This window comes from Fragaria vesca, linkage group LG6, assembly GCF_000184155.1.
Source record: "Fragaria vesca subsp. vesca linkage group LG6, FraVesHawaii_1.0, whole genome shotgun sequence".
In the NCBI taxonomy this organism is placed as follows: Eukaryota; Viridiplantae; Streptophyta; class Magnoliopsida; order Rosales; family Rosaceae; genus Fragaria; species Fragaria vesca.
In genome coordinates this window covers 27,400,070-27,418,230 of record NC_020496.1, presented here as the reverse complement: position 1 = coordinate 27,418,230, position 18,161 = coordinate 27,400,070, and the positions used below count along the sequence as shown (strand labels likewise).

At 37.7% G+C, this 18,161-nt stretch overlaps 2 protein-coding genes and 1 pseudogene across 2 annotated transcripts; all 3 read left to right on the top strand.

Annotated features, from left to right (window-relative positions):
* The window catches only part of LOC101299221, a 10,322-nt pseudogene extending 2,664 nt beyond the window's left edge, over positions 1–7,658 (top strand).
* A 3,388-nt stretch (positions 7,659–11,046) lies between these two features.
* On the top strand, positions 11,047–13,680 carry LOC101294576 (protein TRANSPARENT TESTA 12-like). Its single transcript, XM_004303858.1, has 8 exons — positions 11,047–11,403; positions 11,654–12,198; positions 12,323–12,409; positions 12,509–12,565; positions 12,667–12,905; positions 12,992–13,110; positions 13,197–13,283; positions 13,386–13,680. Exons 1-8 carry the CDS (start codon positions 11,089–11,091, stop codon positions 13,455–13,457), a joined length of 1,521 nt encoding a protein of 506 aa, XP_004303906.1. The 5' UTR covers positions 11,047–11,088; the 3' UTR covers positions 13,458–13,680.
* Positions 13,681–14,798: 1,118 nt separating this feature from the next.
* LOC101298925 (wall-associated receptor kinase-like 8-like) lies at positions 14,799–17,158 on the top strand. Its single transcript, XM_004305809.1, has 3 exons — positions 14,799–15,648; positions 15,781–15,843; positions 15,939–17,158. Exons 1-3 carry the CDS (start codon positions 14,799–14,801, stop codon positions 17,156–17,158), a joined length of 2,133 nt encoding a protein of 710 aa, XP_004305857.1.
* Positions 17,159–18,161: the final 1,003 nt, after the last annotated feature.

Sequence of the window (18,161 nt, the reverse complement as noted above, 5' to 3'; positions counted from 1 at the left end):
CGAAAATTTTAAATTAGCCGACGAAAAAATAATTCGTCGGCCTGGTTTTTATTTTCGTCGGCTAAAGCCTTTCTTCTGGTAGTGAGTGGCAATGGAAGACCAAATCAAAGCATTCCTTGGATGAAAGCTATGACCATAGCAATTATCAAAAACCTAGTTCTGAGAGATTATGATTCAAGCCTCCTGGCAAGTGGAGAAAAAATAATGGTCACATGCTATAATCGTCCTTCTCCTAAGAATTGTGACTTTTTCACAGCTCTTATGAGAAATGAAGTTGATTGCACGCTAGCTACCACAAAGTGGCTGGAAAAGGTTGAGACTGAAGAAAAGTATAAGATTTCTTATCCTTATGATTCAGACCTCAACGATGGAAATGAAGGCACTGCACATGATTGGGAAAGTAATGGTCCCAACTCCTCAGCAGGATATTCTGAAGATCCAGAAACATATCACAACATTGTGAATATGCTGGAAAGTTGGGCGGCTTCCGACACGTCAAGACAAATTACTTTGCTTTTGATAAAAAGAAAGTGGTTACCAGCACATTAAAGTCTTCGACTTTACTTTTTCAAAAGTAAAGTTATTTGGATAGGATTCCTCCTGTCTCCCACTATGTATATGTGTGATTTAATTCCGGTTTGAGTTCCGCCTCCTATATAAGGAGCCTCAATCTTCAGAAGGAAGGCATCGAAAGAAAAAAGATCAGAAAATTGAGATAGAAGTTCTCTCAACCTTTCTCAAGAAGTAAGATAGCCAGAATACAGTTGTCTAGTATAGTGTGAGATCAATAAGAGTGTTTATTGTGTGGAATGCTGTAATCATCTGGTGTGAAGTACTATATATACAAGTAATTATCTATCTTGTAATTATGAGTAGCTAAACAGCCTTTAGCTGTTTACCTGAGAGCGAGGCTCTGGGTTTTATATCTGTATTCATGTTTGAATAAATGAATTCTACCTTGTGCCCTATTATCCGTCACACAAATATCAGTATCTAAGTTTGCTTGAGTACTTTTACTCCTATGTTTTTATGTTTGTTTTTTTTTTTCCTTTCTCTTTACTAGTAAGTATTAAGAAGTTTTACTAGACTAAGGCAGCAGTGATTCCGTCAAGATAAGTAACCAGAAAGACAAGATGTCGTTAGGTGAAAAGATGGCATGTTGAAGGCTAGTTCTTAGGACAGTAATTCTTAAGAACTTATTTAGGTAAAGTACAGTAAAAAAAAAAAGAGTAGGACTAAACTGTTTAAGTAAAATTATTGTGGACTATTTTGTTATTTAAAATGTGGTCAGGTAGTGTTTTGTATTTCTCCCAAAGAACATACGTTTCAAGATTGCAGTACTATTCTACTTTTGTTATTTATGTTTGTAGACATCAAATAGAATAATCTTTGAAATTATAAACATCATCCCACTGCTACAGTTTGAGAGATTCTCTACTTTTATCTGCTTGTAGTACTGTTTGTTTGACAATTTGGAAATAGGTTGTGCGTACTAGACTACTAGCTGAAGTTGTTTTTTTTATTGGTATTGAAGAAATTACTGTAGACATAACTTTTGTTAGCTACTTTTTTGTTTGATTGGAAATAGATAATTTACTAACTCAGAGAGAATACATCAATATTAATTGGACATATATGTTGGGAAGAAATTAGAGCTTGATCCAAAAACACTTGTTATTTTGATAAAGAGTGCATGGAGAGACCCAAAATAACAACATCATGTATTAAGAATCTAAGATTCATGCTATTAATTAAGATTCAAAACGATGTTTCGCTATAACACATAAAGACGACCAATATATGCTGATGAATGAGATTTCATCAATATTTCGTCATCGTTTTATAATTGTTGATGAATGGAGATTTCATAACACAGTAAGTGTGAGAAATCCTGCACACCTATTTGAAAATTTTCAAGAGACAAATGATCAGTGAGAGGTAAATGTATCTCAACTATGGTATTCTATCTTACGGTTGATTTTTTTGGTCTGAAAACCTTACGGTTGAGATTCATTTACCACTGATCATTTACCTCAAAAAACAAAACAAAAAAATACCTTAGTTACAGTTGATAGGGGTCTAAAGTAGAATTTACGGTTTTCTAAATCCCTTCGAACACGTGGCAGTTCCCCATTTTGTATGGTAAATAAATCATTTTACCCGCTCAAATGCTGCCGTCTTCCTCCTGCGACCCGCCCAATCGCATCTATTTAGGGATTCAGCATAACCAAAGCCGGCCCTGGGGCGGTCAAGGTGGCGCCGCCGCACAGGGCCCCCGGCCGGCAAGGGGCCCCTTTTTTTTGTCCAGTGGAAGTTTATATATATATAATAATTTATCTTTATTAACAAACTGAGTGTCTGGTTGAGTTGGTTTAGGGGGTGTTTTTGTTTGATGCGGCAAGCAAGTTAGTAGTTCGAGCGAGGCCCCCTGCAGTTTTTTTATTTTTTCCTTTTTTTTCCCTTCTTCTATTAGGTTTAGTCGTGAATTAAAAAAAAAAACCCTATTCAATTATTGATCACCTCGGTTTGATCGTTGTTCCTCCGTCTCTCTACTCTCTGTTTCCTCCTGGTACTCATACTTCCTATCTTCATCTTCAAATTTCCCAACTCCTATCTCTTAATTGGCTTTGTTTATACACTCAAACTCTCTTGTTCTATTCCCTAAAGGTATTGTTTTGATTTCCTACAATTTTATACATAAATTGAATATACACATAATAAATTTAACAACTTGTTCCTTGTATTGGTTTGTAAATTTAGAAGCAAAGGAAGAGAGCTTGGAGGTTTGAAAGCAATTGAGGCTGGGGCTTCAAAATGGAATCAGTGTTCTTTCAAATTTTTTTTTTTTCTCAACACAAAAGGCCTTAATTTTTTTCTCGCACCGGGTCCTTCAAAACATTGGACCGGCCCTGAGCATAACCTCTGCTCTAATCTGATAACATCATAGCCATAGGTCAAACAAACCCTAGAATCTCAAGCTTTGCTAAAATGAAAGAAAGAAAGGAGAGAGAACCTTGTGGAACCTTTCAGAAATTTTTTTCAGATAAAGCAAAGCGTACCAGAATACAAGCCTGAAGAACAATTTATAGTTAGAGATACTCTAACAATTATTACAGCACAGAATGAAAGAAAGAGAAAAATAAGGAAGTCTCCAACTAGATTATTACAGCTGTCCTCCACTAGGGTCAACTATAAAAGTCAACATTGCACCTCCACTGGTCTTCGTTTTCATAATCAAAACCCCTAAATTGGTTCTCACGACCAATCCTTGGAGTTAAAAATGGAATCTCCACACTGTTGGGGCTCCACAAGGGCCTGAGCTCCAGAAAGAGGGTTGCTTTGGACGATTGTGCATTTGAGGAATCCAGGACCCCAATTGCATGCGTTGAACGTTATTTCTTTAGGTACGTGTTTGGTTGAAGGTATGAAATTTGATTGATTTTGCTTAATGTTGAATTGATCAAGTACGGGAGATGCCGAGCTATGTTAAAGAAATGAGTTCAGTCCCAGGTTTCTGGATGCACCAGTAGGTTTAATAGTCTTATGGGCAGTGGCGTAGTTAGAAACTCGATTTAGAAGGGTCAAGACTTAAGTGACTATTAAATTAAGGATTAAATTCAGTTTGTCCTTTCGTGCTTTAGGTCAATAATCAGTTTGGTCTCATATCTTTTTTTTTAATAACGTTGGTCCTTGTACTCTCAAATGACATCATCTAAGTCCAAAATTTAAATTTTAATGCAAAAATGGGTGAGTTTGGTCCTTGAAAAATGACTTTTTTTCATCGTTAGAATGTTTATTTGTCCTATTTGTAGGTTAAAAAACTCAAATGTGGATCCCTATGTCAGTTTCAAGTCAGCAAATAATATTATTTTTGAAGCCATATTAAAATTTTGGACTTAGTTGATGATGTTTGAGAGTACAAGGACCAACGTTATTAAAAAAAAAGATATGGGACAAAACTAATTATTGACCTAAAGTACGAGGGGACAAACTTAATTTAATCCTTAAATTAATTAAGACAAAATATCAATACGTAGTCGTTTCATAGAAAATCTTTTAATCGTTGGTTTATACCTAACATTATAAATTACCTCATTAGATTGATACATGAGAGAAATATCGATTATGAATTCCTTTTTCCTTTGTATTTATAGAAACTGTGAAGAAATTTATCAAACATTACCATTAGAAATGAAAGTAATGTCATTTATAGAAACTTAATAGGAGAGTCATTTCTATTTTTCTATACAGACCACTTAACTAATTAACCAAAAATTATGTATGAGAAAAGTCAACTGACCCTTCTCGCCCCCCTCTTCCTACGCCCATGCTTATGGGTCTCAGATGAAGACCAGATTCTTCATGGGTAATAGTTGTCAGAGATTTTGACTTGTCAGGTACATGTATGTTTTACCAGTCAACTACTCTTGCTCTTTGCTCAAGTCACTGGAAACCAATATATACTTAATATCTACTTTTGTATTAATCTCTACTTTCTAACTCTCCTTGAAAAGAAAAAAAAAAAAAAATACTGTTCTTTCTAGACTGTAAGTGATTGAATAGTCTAGCTAATTATATTAATTTTTATTATGAAATGTGCGGCATACAGAGCCAGAAATCGCATCGCCTACCATGGTGAATCTTCTGTTTTGAGTCTGTCAAGCATGGCTGCTAGAATAAGTACAACACTCGGTGTCCATCTTGATTGATTCTTTCAATCGCTTTTTATGTCTTGATTTACTTAGCACTTAATAAAGGATCAACAGTAGGAAAGTCGTGCGAGGAACTATCCTTGACCACTGTATATATAGTAAGCACAATCTCTAGCTACCCCAATTTACTGTGTCTGTTGGCTTTGGCTTTAGATTGATGCTTTAAGAAACATTAGCGTGGCTACTACCTAGTTCCGACCTTTGAACCTGAGAGAAGACAGGTAATTACAGTAGAGGTGAGGAGGAAGAAGTAGAAGAATGGATGTTGTGCAGTTTTTACTTCATATTACTCTGTTCTTGTGGTGTATTATTACTGCTATAGAAGCACAACAACCCTTAATAGCAAAGCCTAATTGTCCATCACAGTGTGGAAACGTTTTAATCCCTTATCCTTTTGGAATTGGAGAAGGTTGTTATGTAGACAACTGGTTCAAAATACTTTGTAATCAATCAACTAGCCCACCCAAACCTTACTTGAACTACACCAGTCTGCATCTTGAGGTATTGGAAATTTCTGTTGCAGGAACTCTAAAAGTCAGACACCCGATAACGGTCTCTGATAATTGCAGTGACAAGCCAATTCGGCAAGCAGCCTACTTGTCGCAAAGCCCTTTTGTGTTCTCACAAAAGAACAGATTTACAGTAGTTGGTTGTGGTGTTGTGGCTAGGCTGAATTCTAGCTCAGATGGCTTGATCATCTCGGCTACATGCTCGTCCCAGTGTGGATTTGCCTCCAATGCAACCATCAGCAGCAGTACCTGCAATGGTTCGGATTGCAGCCAGACCTCTGTCCCTTCCTTTCTCTCTACCTTCGACACCAGTTTCGTGTCTACAACAAATCCATGCAATTATGCATTCTTGGCAGACCAGGAATGGTTTCAGTCATTTGCTGACAATTCAAATAATATATCTGCTAGAATAAGTGATATGGATGATGTGCCTGCCATGTTAGACTGGAGCTTATATCATTCGATCCCTGATGTATTTGGAACCTCCTCAATTGCTTCTGATAGATTTGTTAATTGCCGGGAATACAGTGACTACTACTCTCCAACATTTAATTCCTCAAGGCTGGAATGTTTCTGTGCAACTGGCTTTGAAGGAAACCCCTATCTCCTTCATGGATGTCAAGGTAAACCACCACTACTAGTACATGCTTTAAATAAGATATAACACGAGCACTGCACATTATTCTCTGGATGGATAAGTTGAGAAGAAATGTATATACTCATTTATGTGAGTGACATAGATCAATTGTCGTTCTAACGAAACAAAATGATGAGTTTTCATTAATTTGAGGACTTGATTTTGTTCTACAGCCAGGAATAAACTTTTTAATTTATTTTCTGATCAAGAAAGTATACCATCTTTATTTTACTTTTTTTCTTCTCCCTGTTTTGTGTTGCAATATCAATACCCAGACATAAATGAATGCTTGGCTTCAAACCGGCAGTGTCCCGTGACCTATGCATGCAAGAATCATCCTGGTTACGCAGAATGTTACTCTCCGAAGAGAAAGTCCCCAGTTAAACTGGCTTTTATAGGTATGGGCTAAAGCTTTTTCTTTACTTGGATGTTGGAACAATAACTTGTCTATTCATTTTTTAACTTTTATGGCTTTACAGAATTGTAAAATTGGTTGCAACTTAAATTCTTTACAAAATCAGAAGGACAGCTCCATACTGACCAAATTATGCTTATCTGTGTCTGTGCTAATCAGTTATCGGCAGCGTTCTTGGACTACTGTTTCTACTCGGTGTTGCTTGGTGGTTGCACAAAGCCATCAAGAAAAGGAAGAACATAAAGCAAAAGGAGAAGTTTTTTCAACAAAATGGTGGTTTATTGTTGGAGCAACAACTGTTATCTGGTGAAGTAAATGTCGAAAAAATTAAGTTGTTCAATGCGAAGGAGTTGGAGAAAGCTACTGACCGCTTTAATGTGGACAGAATTCTTGGCCAAGGAGGCCAAGGTACTGTTTACAAAGGAATGCTGGACGACGGAAGAATCGTTGCTGTGAAACAGTCTACAAAACTTGAAGGAGGTGAAGTAGGAAACTTCATTAATGAAATTGTCATTCTTTCACAGATTAACCATAGGAATGTGGTTAAGTTATTGGGGTGCTGTTTAGAGACGGAAGTTCCTCTTTTGGTTTATGAATTCATACTTAATGGAACACTTTCTGAGTATATTCATCACCACAATGAAGAGTTTCCTCTCACTTGGGAAATGCGCCTACGAGTGTCGATGGAAATTGCAGGAGCTATTTCATACTTACATTCATCTGCCTCCATGCCTATATACCACAGAGACATCAAGTCTTCTAACATATTGTTGGATAATAAGTATAGAGCCAAAGTAGCAGACTTTGGAACATCAAGATCTATTGCCATAGATAAGACACACCTTACGACACGAGTACAAGGAACATTTGGTTATTTAGACCCAGAATATTTCCAATCCAGTCAATTTACCGACAAGAGTGATGTTTATAGCTTTGGAGTGGTCCTTGCTGAGCTCTTGACAGGACAAAAGCCAATTTCTCCAACATCTTCAGAAGAATGGAGAAGCCTAGCAAATCATTTCATTCTTTCAATGGAAGGAAATTGCCTGTTCGATATTCTCGATAGTCGAGTTAGAAGGGATGGTCGGGAAGAAGAAATTGTGGCAGTTGCTAACCTTGCAAAAAGATGCTTAAATTTGAATGGGAGAAAACGACCTACTATGAAAGAAGTTGCGGTGGAGTTGGAGGGAATCCAATTGTCGGTTAAAGCTCATTCTGATGTTCAACAAAACTTCTCAGAGATTGCATATGGTCGAACGAATGGAATGACCAAGGCTTGGGATGCTTGTTCTTCATCAACAGTGTCATCATATATGGATAGTGGTACTGGTACAGGTTCTTCAATATTAGATGCACAACCTTTATTGTCCTTCAAGTATGAGTGATTTTTTATTTTTTATTTTTTTCATAGTCATATTTCTCTTGTGGAGTCAACTAGATGAAATTCGACAAATGAATTTTTTGTTGTAGCTGGAGGAACATTACTCGCAAAATTCATAAACTATATATATATACATGTTGTTTTGAAAGTATATATATACATGTTGTTGTCACCACTACAAATGTGAGCAACATCCACAGTAAGGTGTGCGGCAAAATTAGACTGAATACCCACATTTGTGTGTGGCCAAGGCCCATTGCCACACTGCAGCTACATTTTTTCGGAGTGTGCGCTCAAGAAGTGTGGCAATGAGAGAAAACCCACATTTACATCAAAATGTGGCTTTGATTGAATTCTGACATTTATGGGCAGGTTTGAAATATAATATTGTCTCAATTTTTTTGGGCAATATTTATTAATAATTCTTATTTTATAAGTTCATCCTCAATTGATGATTAAGGGGCCCTTAAATTCTGAATTAACTCCATTTATCTTTGTTCTTGACAGTTCTTCAAGGAGATTCCAGTATTGGTAGAGATCTAGTATCAATTCCTACAAGGAGTTCATCAAGGAGTTAGTATTCCTGTCAATCGGACAAGAAAACAAACAATATATAGAAATCGATTACCAAGTAATATGAATACAAAATGACATCTTTACATGGAGAGAATCAGGTCAAGGATTAGCTCCTGTTCTTTTGCACCAAGTTATTTCAAGGTACTAAAAAAATTAAATATATGACATCAAAATTCACCCAATTTAATCACGATAAAGAGAAACAGATGAATACTTGAACCAAAAACCCAGTTTTTTTTTTGTCCAAAAAAAAAACCCGGTTTGAATTACCCAAAAATCACAATCACCGATGTAAGCAATTCCTGGATCTATTTAGCAGCACTATCACTAGTGGAGAAGGAGCTGGGGCTTTTTCACTATAGCTGAGGCTGAACAAGATCCCAAATCCATAATGGGTGGGTGTTGACGGTGAAGAGTCTGGACCCCAAATCTCAAAGCTTCATCTTTTTCTTCAAGTCTGAAAAAGAACCAAATTTTACTTAAATCCAGAATTGGGAAGATATATAATACTGAGGAAGGAAAAAGATAGAGAAGCACCGAGAATTTGGTCAGTTACCAAACGAAAGTGATGTCCGCAGCGGTCGTTGGCTCGAAGTCGAAAGTCGGATCGGAGGCGGTCGGAGCTTTGTCTTGCCCACAGAGAGAGAAAGAGAAGCGAGAGAGAGAGAGAGGCGGACGAACCTAAGTGAAGGAGAGAGATAAGACAAGAATTGGAAAAGAATTAGATAAGATACAAGTGTGGGACAGTGGGAGCACGGAAAGGTGAGAGAGAGAGGAGAGAGAGGAGAGCCTTGTCAGGTATTCCTTAGCCACGATTGCATGCAATTGTGGGACAATGTCTCACTTTTTTTTGGATAAAAGACGATGTCTCACTTGCAATACCAAAAGGGATGGGTTCGACCCTAAACAGTAGAAGTTCCCACATTTGCAAATATATGTGGTAAAGCAAATGTGGCCTTTGGCCATCATTGTTGTGGTGTGTCCTCCTGCCACAGGTACCAAAAGAAAGAAAATCTGCTGTCCTTCTCCTTCCATTCTTCCGGTTGTGCAATTGCAAACACTTGTTATATCCTAGTTACTCATCATTTCAATGTCAATTCATACAATGGAAAAGGTTTCCAGTAATGGACTTGCCAGCTTAGCTATAATCTTTTGAGTTTCTACACAAATCAAACCTGTCTAATTGTGATTTCCTTGTCATGTTAACATCAACAGGATTTTGTTATTTGGAAAGTATAGCTGGATAAGCTTCTTCCTCACCATATATATGTACAATCAGCCTCTGCCTTTCAACTTCCTCTGAACAAATATTTGTTTGTTTCTCTTTCTTTTGGCCAAACAGCACAGATACTTGGTGAAGTGTTTAAGAATGAAAGCTGAGCAGAGTCCAACCAAACCAAGCTTGTAAAAGTAGCACTAAAATTTACTAAAATGATGACCAAGCTTGTAAAAGTAGCACATTTACTGAAATGATGGTGATGTAAAATTAAGAATGAAAAATCTTGTCGTCTTGTTGTTAGAATCGGCTTGCACTACTCTTATTAACCAGAGCTCACCTTCCATTCAATTGACACACAAAGATTAGTAGGAGAGCATCTGCATAGACTGCATAGTCGTGAAGATGAAAGTCAAGGATTAATCTTGTTGAGAGACAATGACATGAAAGTCATGTCAAGTGTCAGCGTCTTGCATATAAGATGGCTCTAGTATATCAACCGGTCGTGAAAATTTTACTTGGGGCAAGAACACCACCTCCAATCAGAATATTTATACATAATGCCCTTTCATTGTATTATTGTTATGAGGTTTGTTATTATAATTAGGGTTATATCTTCTGGGATTTTCATTCACTAAAGCTCATGTTGGCGCCCCCGGAAAAAAAAAACATACTGGTGGTCAAGAGAGGTGGTGTTCTCTTAAGTCATGGTGAGGTTTCATCTCTAATCTGAGTATGTTTTTGAGAAACCATATGATTTTGATAAAAAAAAAAAAAATTTATTATAGTTTTTTTTTCTTTTAAATTACTCCTAAAGTTTTCTAGCTTGTATGAATAAAAAAAATTAATGAATTTGGGATATCCATGTTAGACTGTTAGTTGTAAGAATTGTCCGGTGATCTTGTATCTTTGAAAAAAGTTCAAAATTTCGGCTTTAACAAAATTAGTAGTTACATGAAAAAGTAATACATACTTCAAATAAAAATCTTAGTGAAAACTTTAACTTATTTCAGTGAATATTAATACTCAAAATTAATTTCGTAAATATCATAAAATATCAATTACATATATAACGTCTATACCCTCCTCACTTTAGCCACACTCGATCAAAATCAGGTACGAAGTTTAATAATAATAAAAAAAAACACTGCATTAGTGCATGTGTATCGTACCATTCTTTCACGTACTCTGATGGGCATTCTAAATAGCTCAATTTAAGCCACATTTTTCAAAAACACAAAATATAGCTGGGAAATGTAACGCCAACAACATTAGTCATTTTTTTTTTTTGACAATAACAACATTAGTCATTAGTCAATGTAAAGAATTTCTAAAGCTAGCATGATATTATGCTCTACTGAGCGGACAATACAGAATAAACAAAAACGTCAAATCTAAGAAAGGTTTGTTCGCTAAATATCTGCCGACCGAGTCCGTGCATGTGCTTAGCTAAAACAATTGCTCGATCTACTAGTTCAATACGATGACCTTGGTAAGTGTGCCTAACACAAATCGCGGGGGTAGGTGCCCTCTTTGTCATTTTCTTAATATCCACACATCGTATATATGCCTTATTCCTACCACTACTTGGGGTAACACTAACAGTCTTAACACATACATTCCGCCTTACCAACTGGAAACCATGGGATCCGAAGAGCAGCGGCCACTGCTACATGGAATCGACTCTCCCACGTCTCGCATTTCCGACCTGCCATCCGCCATGATCGAAGAGTTCCTTGAACAACCGCGGCGGGTGGCGTTTCGATACTGGGCTCGGCTGGTTGCTTGGGAGTCAAGACTCCTATGGCTTTTATCCGGTTCGTCGATTGCTGTTTCGGTTTTCAATTATATGTTGAGTTTCGTCACTCTCATATTTTGTGGGCATTTGAGCTCTTTGGAGCTCGCTGGTGCATCCATTGCTAGTGTTGGAATACAAGGTCTTGCTTATGGTATCATGGTACGTACCTGAGTATATTTTAAAGTTTCCGTCTATTATAATTTGACACGTTACATGAATAATGTTAAATAAATCACATTTTTAAATATCTTATTTAAATTCTATTTAAAATATCTCATTTAAACTCTATTTATTCGGCGAGCATGTCATGTGTTTTAAAGGACATGCATCACTTACAATCAATCTTAATTTATATACACACTTACATCATCTAATTAATTTTAGTTGAATTGTTGCTTTGAATTTCAAGCTGGGGATGGCAAGTGCTGTACAAACAGTATGTGGGCAAGCCTATGGAGCCAAACACTTGGGAGCAATGGGGATCATATGCCAAAGAGCAATCATCTTGCACTTGGGAGCAGCGATCCTCCTCACACCTGTGTACTGGTGGTCAGGGCCAATACTCATAGCCATAGGCCAATCAGAGGACATAGCAATTCAGGGTCAAATCTTCGCACACGGTTTGATCCCTCAGCTCTATGCATTTGCCATAAACTGCCCGCAGCAGAGGTTCCTTCAAGCACAGAACGTAGTGAACCCTTTGGCTTACATCTCTGCCGGAGTTTTCGCCCTTCATATTCTTCTCAGTTGGCTGGTGATATATGTTGTGGACTATGGACTGACTGGTGCTGCTCTAACACTGAGTTTGTCCTGGTGGTTGCTTGTGATTATATGTGGGATCTACATTCTTGTAAGCCCCAACTGCAAGGAAACTTGGACTGGTTTCTCTTGGAAAGCCTTCAATGGAATTTGGCCTTATTTAAAGTTGACTCTTTCCTCTGCCGTCATGCTATGGTATGTGCTATATACTATCCTGCAAATCTAGCATACAACTTGTAAATAATGTTTGTCAACCTTTTTGTAAGTTTTAACTCGAGTAAAAAGTAATAACTGTTTTCCTGATGATGCATTATTGTAGTTTGGAGATATGGTACAACCAAGGACTAACCCTGATATCTGGGCTCCTCCCCAATCCTACAATATCTCTAGATTCCCTTTCAATTTGGTACGTCTTTGTCGCATTTCCGATTTTGCGTACAGTCAATTTGATCAGGTGTATCTAAGTCTAAAAAATATCTGATTTCTGTACCTGATATAATTGCAGTATGAATTACTGGAACTGGAGTCTGCAGTTTATGTTAGGCCTAAGTGCAGCAGCCAGGTTTGTGACAAATTCTCAATATGAAGATATTTGGTCTGATATAGGCATAGCTAGAATGTATGTAATAATACTCACAATGGGATTTTGGCTTACTTTTGCAGTGTTAGAGTGAGCAATGAGCTAGGGGCTGGTAATCCAAAGGTGGCCAAATTTTCGGTTTTTGTAGTGACCAGTACGAGCATCCTGATTAGTGTAGTCTTCACTGTGATCATCGTGATATTCCAAGTTGGATTAAGCAAACTGTTTACAAGCGACCCCGAGGTTATCGAAGCAGTGATTGAATTGATTCCCTTGCTAGCTATCTCTGTTTTCTTGAATGGCATCCAACCTATACTCTCAGGTACTTTTATGATAGAACTGAGCACCATTCAAAAATTTCCAGACTCTGAAATATCAGGTGTGACATTCATGAGTCAATGTTTTCAGGTGTGGCAATTGGAAGTGGTTGGCAAGACATTGTGGCTTATGTTAACATTATTTGTTTCTATATCATTGGACTCCCAATAGGATGTGTTCTTGGCTTCAAAACTGATATGGGAGTATCAGTAAGTACTGAAATCTGTACCTAACTCAGATTTTACCACTAGTGGCATTACACTTGGTTTCTGAAATCTGGCCTTCAATTTTTCAGGGCATATGGTGGGGGATGATTGGTGGCGTTGCTTTACAAACAATAACTCTAATTATTCTCACTGCCAGAACAAATTGGAATGCTGAGGTAATTAACCTAGGTTATACATCTTTTTAACAAAGTAAATCATATACCTGAATTGCATTTGGTCAAGTTTTTATCAGTACTTTTGATCACTTCCACTTGTAGGTTGTGAAAGCTGCTGATCGCTTGAAAAGATCGGCAAGTGAAGAAAACTTGAACTTGGCGGGGACCATATAAGGAACTTCATACACGGAAATTTTACTATACTCCGGTGTATGTTATCATTGTTATGTAACATCATATTGTTTACCATTAGATTAAATAGAGGAGGAAAAAACAAATCAAAGCAATTGTTTGGAAAAACATTTGAATGTAAATTTCAAAATGGAGTCAGGTCAGGTATCAAACTGTTCAAAACTGAAAATGGAATATAAATCAACAGCTTAGTTTTTGAAGGATCAAGTGATGATCATCTTTCTGTGAGGGTTTATTTCCAGCACTCCCTTTCAAGGGGAAAAAGATCAGAAGGGAGTGGCTCCATCATCATGTAAATTGTTAAGTCTAAACTTGCGCAATCCATCTATGACTAATTCAATGTAAAACTTCCCAGCTTAATGGACTGTAGGAATATGACATCCATCAACCTCTGCAATTATTTCTTCATGTGAAGAGTCCAGAACACTACATCCACATCTTAATCATTCAACCTAATTGGCCTATTAAAATTGGTCCACTGGAAACTTGTAGTAGAACACTTCAAGAACTGTTACAATCTAGCCCAACCCACCTTACCACACCAGTGCATGGAACATATGGTTTTCTGGAACCTAATTTGAGAATTGATCCTAACTTTCAGTATGCAGTCCCTATATGCTGAAGACAATTCTTCAACTTAAAGATTTCCTCTAAAATCCTTTCTGTGTCCCCAGTGTTCCATTTGGATCAGCTGGGAGGGGGCGTTCCTAGAGATTTTGTTTTGTAATTATGTTGGTTGGTTATTCTGAATTCTTTATAAGTTTCTCAAAATGGTTATATCTTTCCAACATGCATATAATGCACCGTTATAATCTGGAAAGAAGAAAGCTGTTGTGAAGAAGGTTAGGCTAGTTGAGAGTCATCTTCTTTTCATGGCTAAACTGTTCAAACTGGCTTCCTAATCAACCGAAGATAGGAAAATAAAGAAATTGAGGAAGAAGAAGCAAATTAAGAGGCCAATGATACTTTTCTTCATCTGAATACTGATTTTTTGCAACACTGATTTGAATTTTGACTACTTCCCTATAATATAAGATGACATAATAGCACATATGGAAGAGAAATTTCCAATGAACACCTCGATCTTACTTGTCAAAAGAAAAATTTCCAATGAAGACATTTATTCTGTGACTCGTGTTGAGAAGACTACGTAATTAGTCCCTTTGAGAAGATGCAAAGAACTATCGCTCACTCTGAAAACCCAATATATAAACACAAATCTCGAAACAGGATTTCAAGCACTTAGAATCATTTTCTTCATTTTGAGATTCCAATCTTCCTGCAAGAATATAGATAGGTTATCAAAGAGTAAGAAGCAGCAGAATGGTGCCTGTTCTGTTTCTGCTTCATGTGATCACTCTGTTCTTGTGGCCTACGAGTACTAGTGCAAAAGCCGTAACTCTAGCAAAGCCTAAATGTACACCAAATTGCGGAGTTGTTCAAATCCCATATCCTTTTGGAATTGAAGAAGGTTGTTACATAGACTGGTTCCGAATCCAGTGTTACAACTTCACCGGCATTCCCACTCCCACACTTTGGTACCCTGAAAAGCAAATGAGCCTTGAGGTGCTCAATATTTCTGTTGAAGGCACACTAACGGTCAGGAGCCCCATTACCTTCCTTGATCCTATCTGTGGTTGTCCTTGGCCAAATAGTGGCCAACCAGCAAACTTGAGTGGAAGCCCGTTTGTCTTCTCCCAGAAAAACAGACTCGCTGTAATGGGATGCGGCGGTACCACCTGGATGACGCTCGACAACGGTTCAAGAGTTGCTAGCTGCCCCTCCGTCTGTGGTGATGGTGGCAAACTTCCGGATACTCTTGATAGGTGCAATGGTATTAACTGCTGCCAGATCAACACTCCTCCGGAGCTTACTGCCTTCAACTACACCTTTGAAGCATCAAACAAAACCACCCCTGGAACGGAAAGTTGCAAGTACGCATTTCTGGTAGACCAAGAGTCGTGGGTTTATGATTCTACCGGTCTTTCTTCCATCCAGAATGTTATGTCTATCCCTGTATTGCTCGATTGGAACTTGAATCGTTATTCAACTGTGCAAATATATGGAAGACATGATTGGACCAATGATTCGACCATGAACTGCACAAGTGCTCATCAATGTGTCTGCTCACGAGGTTATCAGGGAAACCCCTACCTTATCGATGGATGTCGAGGTAAACCATTTACATTGTATATATGCAGAAATTATAGTTCTGTTGTTTTGGAAGTAATATATGGTTTGCATCAAAACAACATACATTATTTATTCTACCTGCAATCACTTAACTTGAACTTTTAAATGTCAGACGTTGATGAATGCGAGGATCCAATTACTTGTGGTCCATTATGGCTTAAAGTGGCCATTCTAGGTATGCCTTTCTAAATCTTGCGAATTAAGAGAGTTTTCATTGTTAAAAATTCCCTTACCAAGTTATCCTTCTTGTTTTCTCGTTGATCTCTTCAGTTATCAGCTGTGTTCTTGGATTATTGTTTCTACATGGTGGTACATGGTGGTCGTACAAAGTCATTAAGAAAAGGAAAAACATCAAGCGGAAGCAGAAATTTTTTAAGCAAAATGGTGGTTTATTGTTGCAGCAACAATCATCTTCTGGTGATCAAACTAGTATTGAAAAACTTAAATTGTTCCACTCGGAGGAATTAGAGAAAGCCACAGACGGTTTCAATGCAGATAGAATACTTGGTCGAGGAGGGCAAGGCACTGTTTATAAAGGAATGTTAGCAGATGGAAAAATCGTAGCAGTAAAGAAGTCCTTGTTAGCTAATGGAAGTGAATTGAGACAGTTCATCAATGAAATTGTCGTTCTTTCCCAAATTATCCACAGGAATGTGGTAAAACTCTGGGGTTGCTGCTTAGAGACGGAAGTTCCCCTTTTGGTTTATGAATTCATTCCCAACGGAACGCTTTCTCACTATATACAACACGAAAATGAGGACTTCCCACTTACATGGGGAATACGTCTACGAGTTGCTAAAGAAGTCGCAGGAGCTCTTTCCTATTTGCACTCAGCAGCTACTACTCCCATTTACCACCGCGATATCAAATCCTCTAACATACTCTTGGATGATAAGTATACAGTTAAAGTAGCAGATTTTGGGACTTCAAGATCAGTTTCCATCGACAAAACACACCTTACATTGTCACAAGTTCAAGGAACATTTGGTTATTTGGACCCAGAGTACTTCCAAACTAGCCAATTTACAGACAAAAGTGATGTTTACAGCTTCGGAGTGGTCCTTGCTGAGCTCTTGACCGGAAAAAAGCCAATTTTTCAGACCAAGTCACAAGAAACCATGAGCTTGTCACATTATTTCCTAGTATCTATGGAGGAGAATCGTTTGTCTGATATTCTTGATGCTCGAGTTATGAACAGTGAGAAAAAAGAGGTTATGGCAGTTGCTAACCTTGCTATGCGTTGTTTGAATATGAAGGGAAAAGAGCGTCCTGCTATGAAGGAAGTAGTAGCGGAATTGGAGGCAATATTTAAACTGCAAGGGGAAGACTACAATGTTCAACGAAACACTTCAGATGTTGGATATGTCCGAAGTGGAATAACTGAGGTTTGGGATGTTGGTTCTACATCAGTTTCGTCTTCTATGGTTACTGAATCTAGTGGTACAAGTTCATTCGATTTGCGACCACTGGTGTCTATCAAGACAGAGTGAATACTGCTGGTGTCTATCGTCTTCCCCTAATTTTTGAGTTCTTTACCTAGTTTCATTTCCCGGAGAGCTAGAATTTTCTGAAGACTCACGGGAATGATCAATATATAGAGTAAAATATTGTATAGTCTTTGTGGTTTGAAGTCGACATCTATTTAGTCCTTTTGGTTTTATTTTAATTTGAATGGTCCTTAAAGTCATAATTTTTCATCTTTAAATGGTCATTCCGTCAATTTTCTCAATTAAATTGCTGACGTGGTCGTTAACATCAGTATTCTAACAAAAAAAATTGACGGAATTAGTACGATAATTCTTCCCCGGAAGTTGTTAGCATGTGAAACTGAGACAACATAGTAACAAGTATATGCAAGTGCGCCTTCTTTACTTGAGATTTGAGAATCATTCGCATTTGATAATTCCAAGCTCCTGCTACACTGCAAGACTAGACTAGTAGAGTGCCTAGCACAATTTCATCACAAAAAACACTCATCAGATCAATCGAATCAATCGCAACCCTCAAACTCAAAAGTGTTTACCATTTCATCAACTTTCAAGTCCCAGTGCCGCATTTCAACAAACATGACACGACCCACCCCGAATTTCACCCTGAAACCCAGAGTAAGTCGTGCGGGGACCACCTCCAAGGAAAATTTACTGAAAAGATTAAGAAAATCTCCCTTGCAGATGGACAACCCTAACTCGAAAATTTCAAATTACACTCTTAATTTACCACTTCTGAACCTCGCATAATATACAAAAATTCTAAAGTATTCAGAGCTACTAAACACAAGCGGAAGCAAGAAAACACGAGTAGGTTGAACAGGTAACCTACTGGCGAAAACTGGCAGAAATGCGGGTGACTATGCCTCGTCTCCTACTAGATCCAACCCGAACTCTGCAGACTGGGCAATTTAAAACGAAGGGCCCAGGGGAAAACATTTAATAACGTTAGAGTGAGTGGACAAAAATAAAATAATAAATAAAACATTTATGTTTCCCCAAATTA

Coding starts and splice junctions, on each gene's coding strand:
- LOC101294576 (XM_004303858.1), top strand. CDS start 11,089: ATGGGATCCGAAGAGCAGCGGCCACTGCTACATGGAATCGACTCTCCC. Junction 11,404..11,653: donor GTCTTGCTTATGGTATCATG/GTACGTACCTGA, acceptor TTGAATTTCAAG/CTGGGGATGGCAAGTGCTGT. Junction 13,111..13,196: donor AAACTGATATGGGAGTATCA/GTAAGTACTGAA, acceptor TCAATTTTTCAG/GGCATATGGTGGGGGATGAT.
- LOC101298925 (XM_004305809.1), top strand. CDS start 14,799: ATGGTGCCTGTTCTGTTTCTGCTTCATGTGATCACTCTGTTCTTGTGG. Junction 15,649..15,780: donor CCTTATCGATGGATGTCGAG/GTAAACCATTTA, acceptor TTTAAATGTCAG/ACGTTGATGAATGCGAGGAT. Junction 15,844..15,938: donor GCTTAAAGTGGCCATTCTAG/GTATGCCTTTCT, acceptor TGATCTCTTCAG/TTATCAGCTGTGTTCTTGGA.